At 48.0% G+C, this 10,800-nt stretch overlaps 2 protein-coding genes across 2 annotated transcripts; one reads left to right on the forward strand and one right to left on the reverse strand.

The window, feature by feature from the left end:
* Positions 1-4: 4 nt before the first annotated feature.
* Positions 5-405, forward strand: LOC104501567 (chromosome unknown open reading frame, human C9orf116; the record flags this gene model as incomplete). The annotated part of the gene is made up of 2 exons (XM_010145396.1): positions 5-25; positions 220-405. Coding segments are annotated over 2 exons (207 nt in total), but the record flags the coding sequence as incomplete, so codon positions are not given.
* An 883-nt stretch (positions 406-1,288) lies between these two features.
* Positions 1,289-10,341, reverse strand: PPP1R26 (protein phosphatase 1, regulatory subunit 26). Its single transcript, XM_010145394.1, has 2 exons — positions 6,320-10,341; positions 1,289-1,337 (listed from the first exon to the last, which is right to left on the reverse strand). The coding sequence occupies exons 1-2, from the start codon at positions 10,339-10,341 to the stop codon at positions 1,289-1,291; spliced, it is 4,071 nt and encodes a 1,356-aa protein (XP_010143696.1).
* Between the last annotated feature and the right edge of the window lie 459 nt (positions 10,342-10,800).

The following is a 10,800-nucleotide window of genomic DNA, read 5'->3' on the forward strand; positions in this document are numbered from 1 at the left end:
AGCCCCCTCGGTGCACGAGGTGCCGGTAGGTTGGGGCGCGGGCCATGGCGGCACCCCCGGCGCCCGGACTTCGGCCTCTGCACCATCCCCTGGCGACGAAACCCCCCCAGCAGATGACGATAAAGTGCCCTCATCGTGGCACCCGAACTGCTGCACGGGGCAGGGGCTGTTGCTGTTGGCATTCGAATCATCTTCCTCCCCTTTTTCTCGCCCTCGCAGACCTCCTTCCACATCACCTCACACGCCTTTTCGGATTCTCTGGGACAGTGCGGCATGTACAGAGACAACGGGCTCAACACCTCCCTGGAGAAGAGCCACGTCACCGGCCCGGACAACTTCATCACCACCTACGACCACCTCAACTTCCACCCCAGCTACAACCCCAGCGGCCCGTCGCACTGTTAGAGCTGCACCAGCACAATGTTCAGTACACTGCCTAGATAAAAAAAACCCAAATAAAACCATGAGCAAGCGAACACCAGCATCAGCCTGACCCTAAATCTGTGGCTAAGCCTCAGCTGGAAGCATGACAGAGCATGACACCGTTGTGGTGTAGGTTCCGGGCGTTTCATCACAAATAAGCTCGTATGAACCTTTTCACTTAATTTATAGGCAGAGTATAGTGAAAAATACTAGAACAACATACATATATGTGTACTCCTTTAACCTCTTCTCTGGCTCTACTAATCCTTTAAACTCTTGGCTCATGTATTATTAAAAATGAAGATTTTAAAACTTTCTGTACTATTTAATAATCCAGGTGCCTGTTTTCCAGAGGTATTCATCAAGACTTTTGGTTTCTTATCGAAAGCACGCCCACCTTTCTCACCTCTCAAAGGCACAGAGTTTGAGAAATCACTCAAATAAAGACAACTGATCTGAGAGAAAGCATTTAAAGTTTTATTGAAACAACGGGAGTTACACAGCCAGTGAAACTGCGTGATTCAGACAGGGGCTACACCCAAAGGAACCCCTCAGCACATCTGGCTTCAAACTAGTCTTGAAGAGAAACTGGTCCAAGGTGAGCAGCTGTGCTTGAGCTCTTTTAAACTCTCAGACCCAGCGCAGCTCCACGGTCCCAGCCTCAGCAGCACGATTTCAACCGTGCCCACCAAATAAGCGTTTGGGTATCTCAAACAGACCAGCCGGCTAAATTCACCCTTGCTGAAAACACACCAGTGCACTGGAACTGCTGAAAACGCCGAACAGAAGCGGGCCTGGAAAGGTAACTGAAATTATTTAATGTATGCAAGTAAGCGCCCCCCCATCACTCACTGCTATTTTTCTATTAGACTCTAGACAATGCCTTGAGCTTCTTAGAACTTCCCTTTCTTCTCCTGAAATGAAAAATAACATAAAGTGCTGAATTAATACAAACAGTTGTGACAACTTTACATGTATTTTTATCCACAGATTGTACTGCAGGTGGGATAATTGGGGGCTAAAACCGCCTCTTAAAAATACAAATTTAGTGGATTTTGACACATATTTTCCACCTGTTTCCATACTCCATCTGGAAACACCCACCTCTTCTCTTCCTTGCCTTAATTTCTTCCCTTTTTGTTTTATTCTTGAGCTGAAACCAGTTCCTTTGAACGGTTTTGCATGTGTGCACCTTGTCTACAAATCACATCCTGCACAAATTCCAACTATCACCCTAAAGACGGCACGTTTCGCCGCAGAGAATCCACCCCAAGCTGTCGCTTCCTCCTCTATAGTTTGGAAGCAAGGTTTTCCCATTTGCAGCTACCATTACGTGAGTCTGCGCAGTCGAAGTCAGACAAACCACAGTCCTTCAAGGTTTGGAAAATTAAAAAGCATATACATTAATAACAGAAACGGGGGCAGAGGGAGTGTGTTCCTGCCTGGTGTAAAAAGCAGCTGCTTGTCACACACACAGAATCACACAGAATCACACAGAATCATCATCCGGCCGGAAGAGACCTCAAAGATCATCGAGTCAAACCGTTACCCTTACACTACCAGGGTCCCTACACCATGTCCCTAAACACCAGATCCACACGATTTTTAAACACTTCCAGGGATGGGGACTCCGCCACCTCCCTAGGCAACCCGTTCCAATGCTTAATAACCCTCACTGTAAAGAATTTTTTCCTAATATCCAACCTGAACCTCCCCTGACGCAACTTAAGGCCATTCCCCCTCGTCCTGTCATTTTCGACATAGGAGAAGAGATTAACCCCCACCTCCCTACAACTTCCCTTAAGATAATTATAAAGAGCAATAAGATCGCCCCTGAGCCTCCTCTTCTCCAGACTGAACAGTCCCAGCTCCTTCAGCCGCTCCTCATAGGACAAGTTCTCCAGACCCTTAACCAACTTTGTTGCCCTTCTCTGAACCCGCTCCAGCACCTCAACATCCTTCCTGAAATGAGGAGCCCAAAACTGAACACAATATTCAAGATGCAGTCTCACCAGTGCTAAATACAGGGGGACAAGCACTGCCCTACTCCTGCTGGCCACACCGTTCCTGATACATGCCAGGATACCATTGGCTTTCTTGGCTACTTGGGCACACTGCTGGCTCATGTTCAGTCGACTATCAACCAGCACCCCCATGTCAAAACATACGCTCCTAAAATAGCTGTGGATAAAAAATTAAGGTAGTCCTCATGGTCCCCTGAGGATCCTTGAAGATGGCCCTTCCTGGAGCACAGGAGAAGATAAAACTAAAACAATATATCTCCTGTAATAAAACTAGAACAATATAATTATTGTCAAAGCCCTGAGCGAGCACAGATCTGTGCGAGAACTCCGGTATTGCAGACGGGATGCTGGAACTTACTAGCAGCTGTAATAAAATACACCGAGGAGTTTAATTACATCCAACCCAGCAAGTTTTGTGCTGACAGAAAAAACAAATAATCGTTGTGCATGTTTCAAAAATATAAACCAGTGTTCATTAAAAGTAATTTCTTTACATGCGTGGCTAGCCCCGAGTTCATGGTTCCACGTGTGTATCTCCTGCAGTAAAGGATCCAACTAACACCTCGGGGGGGTTGGACTAACGGAGAAAGGGGCTGTCTGGGCTCTCACCAGAACTCCTGCCGGGGTGCTGAAGGGGCCGGGAAGGGTGCAGAGGCTGCTCTGCTGACGGCTGCCTGCTATCACCAGTCTGCAAAACACCTTTGGTACCGCATCTGCCACGATTCAACCTCGAGTACTGCAGCCCCACACGTGTGGGGCTCTTGCTCATGAGTTTATTCTCACTCAGTATCATCTTTCTGCTCCTCAGTGGTTCAACCTTTCATCTGTAGTATCTAAGAGTGACTCTTACATCACCAAGACATCCAGCTTCTCTTTTTGGATGAGTGGTGAAAACTGCACCCAGGAGGGTACTGCCAGCAGCCTCCCTTCCCTCCTTCCCACCCTGAAGGGTGGCTCAGGGTCTCCTTGCCTTCTAGGAGGACCTCAGTGCTGGGTGTTACAAACCCCATGAGCAAGAAACACGTTCATCCCATCTCCGCACCATCAAGGGCTCCCGGATTCACCCCCACCAGTCTGACGGGGGGCAGAAAGGATCACAAGCTTGTGGCTTGTGTTCAAATGTGTTCAGTGACACACCGAGAGCAGATCTCACCTGCTGACCTCTGCCTCAAAACCAGGGAACCCCTCTTGCTGCTAACGGAGAGGGACAAGCAGAAGGAAAGACTCTCTTGACCACAAACACCAGGAGAGAAAACTGCTGTTTGGGTTTTGCCAAAGCGACAAACACTGTTCTCACCCCCCAGAACAGCCACAACTTTATTTTTTGCCTATGTAATTTGAGGATTTTCCTTCATTTTTTGTCATGAAGAACAACACTCCCTTAAATGGCCACATCTTTAAAGATCTGGATTCTGTTTCACGGTCACAAGGAAATCACACACTCTTGTCATGCAGTGGGTGACTGAAAACAGTGGGAGGCAAGAAGTAAAAGCAGCAGATGAACCAGGCTCCTGCTGCCAGGTCCAGCTAACGGAGGGGCAGGGTGACATCCTTCACTCCCAGACGCTACTGGCATGAGTTAATTCCATCTTGAGACTCGTCAGGAGGAGGAAAAAAGTTAACACAAAAATACCGCTCACCGAAGATGATGACACAAACCATAGGAGCACTCTGGTTTTATGGTCCATGGTGAGAACCCCATTTATTAAACATTATAAACTTACCAATGTACACCATTTCCTATATACAAATCAAGTTTATCAATTTAAAAAAGTGCCGTTGGAAATCAGGTTTTATTTAAAGCACACAGTAATTAGAATTGCATCGTAACCAGGAGTGAATTGCTTCACAAGTTGTACTGAGAACACAGACACAGACAAGGGCACCAGACACCTTGATTTACTGGAAACCTCGAGGAAAAACATTCAGCTTATTTTATACAAACAGTACAGGGTGCTTCCATCACCTCTATGAAAACGAAGCATACAGTTTAATCCTTTTAAAGCAAGGTACTCTGAAAACTTCTATTTTAAAATACCAGCCTATTTACCTATCCCAAACAAAAGGCCCAAATCCTGCAACTTAATCGAGGCAGACAAAAATAGGTGCCCGTGGAGACTGACTGCAGGCACGTGAGCCAAGTAAAAAAACACTTTTTCCAAGGTATCCTACCACAAAAATGAGATGATTGAGCGTTCTGGTCTTTTAAACAAACCAGCCGACCCACCCAAGGGCTATAAAAAGGCGGCTGGACAGCAAGAAATGTCAGGTGACCACTACAAACAGGTTTAAAACGGAACTGCACACAGTATAAACTCACAAAGGATGTTGTTTATTTCTTTACACGCCACAGTCACTTGTTCTACTCTATGCTACGCCGCAGCCTGCCAACACTCTGCAAATCGCACCAGGGGACACGAGGCCGTACTGGAGCCCTTCTCGCCTGCTCCTGCTCCACTCTGCAGTATTAAGGCCTCCAGGAATCCTGGTGAAGACTGAGGAACGAAGCGATACCGAGCTACGACTAGATAAAGAGAGTATCGGCTCCACTCACAGGGACAAGATGTAAGAACAAACTACTCAAAGGACTCCACTGCACACAAAGGAACAGGAAAGAACCAGCCAACGGCTTAAATTCACACTTTTTTGGGTTTTTCAGTGAAACCAGTGTGGGGGCACTTTTTTTTTTTTTGTGATATAAATGTGCTACTTCAATCCCACTTAAAGTTAGAAGAAATAAAAAGATAGCAGTGAAAAATTGCTTTATTCTGGCTGCTGGAAACGGAGGCACAGAAAGCGCTACCAGTATGAAAGAACAGTGCTGGAAATATCCTTGGCGTTTACGTTAGGGACTTCCTAGAGCAAACCTACCTTTGTTCTATTGCACAGAAACTGTAAAGGAAAAGAGAAGTTCACAGAAACGGAACATCTTAGAAACCACTTTTGAAAGAGGAAAGTAAGGGCACTCGATGCAATGAAGTTCATTCAGGAAACCAAAAGCCACCTCCAGGTAACTGCAGGGCATCAGCGTGAGTCTGGAGAACACCAAGGAATTGTTTCAGCCTTGCAGGCCCACCAGTACGTAAATCCAGTCAAAGCCACAGAAATCACGTTGTCTGGACAGACACTCCTTCACTTTTCGGCAGTTGTGCTTGGAACCATCTGCTAGCGGCAGGTTTCAGTATTCAAAAGGTTCTTTCAGCGGATGCCAAGATCGTTTTACACGGGATCTGCCGGCAGACCGATCCTCTTTATTTCCCTGAATTTGCATTTGTCTCTTCAAGGATGGATCCCCGCACCCAGAGCTGCGCCAGCTTCGCCGGAGCCGCTCACTGAACCCACCCAACAGTCCTTGGGGCAGCAGAACCGAGACGGCAGCAACAAACCACGACGCACGATTGTCCTAAGGCAGCTCGGACGTGGACACGTCAGGTAACCTGCTTCGAAAGCACAGCGGTGCTCTCAAACGCTGTTTTCTGCGGATCTCTGAGCAGATTGCCCAATACAGTCTGTGTGCAAACAGGTTTCCTGTTGAGATATGATTAGAGGCCTCATACTTTAAAGCGTGATTAGCCAGTATCATCTTATCTACAGTAACTACAGCATCCTGTAGTAACCCGAGCCCTAAAAATCATTATAAAAAAATATTTCCTTAGAGCACTTTAAATAATTTACAAAATTCTACAAAAACTATGTGTGTTTATCCACGGTATCCCTGTTAAATAGAAGCATTTTTCACATTAGTGTGTGTGTGATATACAGGTGTCAGCGTGTCCCGCTGTCTCACGACTCAAGTTTTATCAAGGTAATTACAGCGATAGGTATTTTCTAAAAAGGCTGTTACTGTAAAAAAAAAAAAAAAGAATACTTACATTTTTGAAACCTTGCCTTTCAAGAGGGAATCTGGGCAGTCCCCTGCAGGTACCTCAGTACATTTTGCACTGGTTTTGTCTATAACTTCCTGCCCTTGGTCTGCTCCACAGGCAGTCATCCTACTCTGCAGGACAGGGGTTTTTCTTTCCAAACTGGAGCTGGGTACCTGAATTTCTTCCTGCCTGTCACTGTCCTGGCACAGAATTTTTTCTTTCTTAATGCACATCTCCACACTGTTATCTGTACCTGCTCCTCCACTAGCTTTATCCGCTGTTACTGCTGTCATACTTAGTTCCTGCTGTGGGCAGCCGGACCGTGGAGCTGGCCTCCTGCCCTGCTGGCTATCCTCTCCCTTCCCGCACACACATACGCTCTGCTGAGATAGGGCTCTGCTGCCTTCACCCCCCTTCACAGCTGCTGTACTGCGCTCAGGGCACGGGGGATCTACACCTGAACTGTCCCAGCTGCCTCGGTGGGCATCTCCTCCCTCCAGCCACACCTGCGTGTTCTCAGCTTTGGATGTTCCTCTGCAAACCTGATCTGCTTTCGCTGCTGCCATGCTCCGCTCCTGCACGTGCAGACTCGTGTGTGAACCCCGCTGGTCTCCTGAAGCGTTTCTGCAACCCCCTGGTTCCTCTCTGACACACAAGGGAGCAGCCTCCAGTCTTTCGCAGGTTTCTGCTACATGAGGATCTGACCCTTCCACAGTGAGTTTCTGAGAGGTGGGTTCTTTTACTGCTGCCACGCTCTCCCCACTAAACTCGCCTTTTGGCGAGGGGGCTTCTCTTCCCTGGTTAAGTGTGTCTGTATCCTGGGACACTGCCTCTGCCCCTAACACACCGCTCTGGGCGAGCAAACGCTCTGCTTTCTGCCTCTTGTTCAACAGCATGGATTTCGTCCTGTCCCGCGCGTATTTTAGACCTGCGATGAATTTACTTGAAATTTTTAGGTGAAAGGTGTTCTTTCTTTTAGATCTAGCCTTTGCATTCACGACTTTCCGTACTTTACAACCTTCATTTTTGCTGGGTTTAGGTGGAAGCACCTTCTGCAGGGGCTCTGCGTTAGGGACATCCTTTTTACCCACTGCGTTTCCAACCACCTCCACACCAGCAACCCCTTTACTCCCCATAGTTCCTTGCTTAGCTTTTGCCTGGACAGTAGCATGAGCGTTCTCTGCAGAGGGAGCGGCTCTCCTGCTGCCGTGAACCATTGCACTTTTCCCTTCTGTTCTCTGAGAGCTCTTCAGCTCATCAGCCTGCTGAGACACCTCAGTCTTTTTACTCTGAGCCAGCATGAGGTCAGCCTCATCTTCAAGGGGCTGCTGCTTTGCTTTTCCTTTATTAGCAGTTTGTTTGGTTGCTCTCAATAGGTCCAGAGTTGCATCATCTTTTTGCATCTCAGCATTGCTTGCAGAGTCTTTAGCCTTTTCTGCCAAAAACTTCCTTATTTCTTGTTCGATGCTGTCATCGCTGTCCACTGAGCTGCTGTCGTCAGCGTCTGAGGCGGCCGTGAAAGGGCTTTTTCTATTTTTAGCCACCCGCAGGTTATTCAGGTTTGAAATTGGTTTCGGTTTATGCCCTTTTTTAAGCTGTAAGTTCATCTCTAAGTTCTTCATGGTTTCTGTTTTTTCACTGGCAGGTTTGACAGTTACGCTGTCCGGAGGATTCCTAACTGCATTCTCCTTCACAGCTTTCCTAGGTTTTGAGAGGCAGCTCTTCAGCAGCATGGGATTTTTATTTTGGAGGCTACTAAATTCATCAGGCAGCTGAGTTTCTGCCTCGCTAAATCTGACTCTCTTCTTGCACTGAGATTTCTGGTCCTTGGACTTCCTCTTTAATTTTTTTTTAGACCGCAAAAGGTCCTTGATAGCACTGTCGAGGTCCTCATCGCTATCCAGAGAGCTGCTCTCATCATCCGAACCATCCCTCTCCTGAGTTTGGATGGGATTTTTCATCAGCTTTCTTGCACTACTCTGAACTGGCATCAAAGGGTTTTCAGAGTCCAAGGCCACACATCTGCCATCGGATTCAGACAGCATGGAAGACGGTGGCTGCTGCTGCCGAGTCTCTTTGCCACTGAGCCTTTGAGCATCACAGAGTTCTGCGGGGCTGCTCAGGGCACACTCCTCCTGGAGCGCGGGAAGTTTGGAGTAGTTACCTGGCTGGAATAGTCCCGTCTCCAGCTGTTCGGGTGATTTTGATGCACCTCGTTTCGTTATTCTGCCTTCGCTTTTAAGACTCCTTTTACGAGTCAGCGACAGCTTCAGTGATTTGGGAAGAGAAGGCTCTAGGGTACCAGTCGGGCTGTTTTGATCCGAAGGCAAAGGCATCTGGATGGAGTGTGACAGGCTGAGAGGCTTTGTTCCAAGGCTTTCCGACTGCGCTTTCAGAGCCAGAAAGGCCCTGATTTCCTGCTCTATGCTATCGTCGCTGTCCACGAGGCTGCTGTCGCTCTCACAGCGCGCGGGCGAGAGGAGCTGGGGAGAAAAGAAGGAGTCTGCAGCGAGCGGTTTGTTGTCACTTCCCATTTGGGATGGCATGATTGTTTTGGAAATATCGAGGATAGCTTCCGCACACATGAGTTCTGCAGATGTGTCTGCTCGGCAAGAGGCCTGCAACGTGAGCTCGCAGGCAGCGATCTTGTTTTCCGGAGGTGCGAAACGATGGGCTTTTTTCAGTGGTTTAAACAGCTTGTTAAATTCATGGCTGGTGCTTTCTAATCCCATTGACTTTGAATTAATTTCTTTTCTCTTGTTGCTTACAGGGCTTTTATGATTTTCTGGTGAGGCACTTTTTGTTGAGCTAATGGTCAGGCTCGCAGAAATGTCTGCCATCCCCTTCGGGTCGAACCGGTCCCTCTGCAAAGGGACACAGTCTGTTCCGCGACCCGCCTCTTTCCTGATTTTCTCCAGCTGATAAAGCTGAATGGCTTCTTCGATGCCATCATCGCTGCTGGAGTCGGACGTGTGCGCACTGTCGTTGACCAGCCCTCCCTTTGCCTCCCAGTAATTAGCTCCGCTTCCCTCGTTTCGCTCCGCTAACCAGGGCTGGCTGGCAGTCCCCATTTCCAGATACGCTTGGTTCACTTGGCCGAAATCACGAGGCTCTCCTTGGAGTTTCGACTGCAAACACCTGGGCCGCTCACTGGCCTTCTGCAGCCGGGGATGGTGTCTCAAGAGCAGCGCGTTACAACCTGGCTTCAGAGCACCGCAGTTCGCTTTGTTTGCTGTTTCCTTGTTGCACTTCAAGACAGATCTCACCCGGGAATCTTTTTTATTCTCCCCCATCACACATTTACCAATTTCTTGTTGTTTCTTCTCATTCAAGAACTGCACTATTTCGGCTTGTATGCTCTGCTCGAAAGAGTCATCGCTGCTGATGCTCTGGGGAGAAGCGGGCTGCAGCCTTTTCCCGATTCCCAGGTGGTCAGACAGGTACTCCTCAGACAGCATCTCTGCCTTAAATTTCACAGGGAGAAGGTTACCAGCCATTTTGTTCGGGGAGAATTCTCTCTTAAACCTTTTGTCTCTGCTTATATTCTCAGAACATTCCGCATTCCTTTGCAAGGACTGGTCGCTTTTGCTTTTGGCTTTCAAGTACTCCTGAATGGCTTCCTCTATACCTCGGTCAACAGAGTCATCGCTGTCGGAGTCGAGCAACAGAGGCCCAAAGCCCTCGTTCTCTTCCACTTCAGCATCGTCCAAATCAGCAGGGCACCCGCACTCGCTATATGGAGGATGCTTCCGCAGCACCACGGTGCTGGATGCGACTCTGCTGCCAGTGTCCTTTCCTCCCTTTGGCTTCTTCTGCATAACACAACCATACTCATTGTTCATACCCAGGGGAGACTCTGGACTTTGCAGGTTGTTTATGATCATCTGAACTTTCGCACTTACGGAGGTTCTAGTGACGTCCTCTTCAGATTCGGAAAAGCACACGGGGTATCTACAACTCCTTGCTGGTCCAAAGGACTCCCATTTCGTCTGAAGAGCTACCAAAGGAGAAGCATTCATAAGGAACATTCTAGCAGACAACAGTGAAGTCCTCCACGGGGCAGCTTCTCAGACTGGTCTCTCTTCCATCCTACGACAAGAAAAAAAAAAGGTGAAAATATTTTTTATTACGCATTTACCTTCTAGAAGTTCCATGTAACACTACTGGCATCAGAAATTGTAAATTATTAACACTCAGACTCACTGTGCCAGCTAATCACAAGCGTTTCTCCTCCACATCACTATAATGGGTAAATCAGTCACTAATGCCATTAAGAGTAAGACAGAGCACTCATCATTTGTGGCTTTCTGTATTTTCTGCCACAACCAGAACCCAGTTCGGGTCATTATCTTCACTTCCGAAGCTCTTCCTGCCCTTTCTGCTGAAGGTTGCTCTCTTTGGCGCATGCTCCTGCAGCACCGTGTGTTGCTGAGACCCACCAGAACCACCCTGTTGACAGCACAGCCTGCGCCATCCCCTTCTGCACC

The sequence above is a fragment of the Buceros rhinoceros genome, unplaced genomic scaffold (genome assembly GCF_000710305.1).
Source record: "Buceros rhinoceros silvestris isolate BGI_N320 unplaced genomic scaffold, ASM71030v1 scaffold15121, whole genome shotgun sequence".
In the NCBI taxonomy this organism is placed as follows: Eukaryota; Metazoa; Chordata; class Aves; order Bucerotiformes; family Bucerotidae; genus Buceros; species Buceros rhinoceros.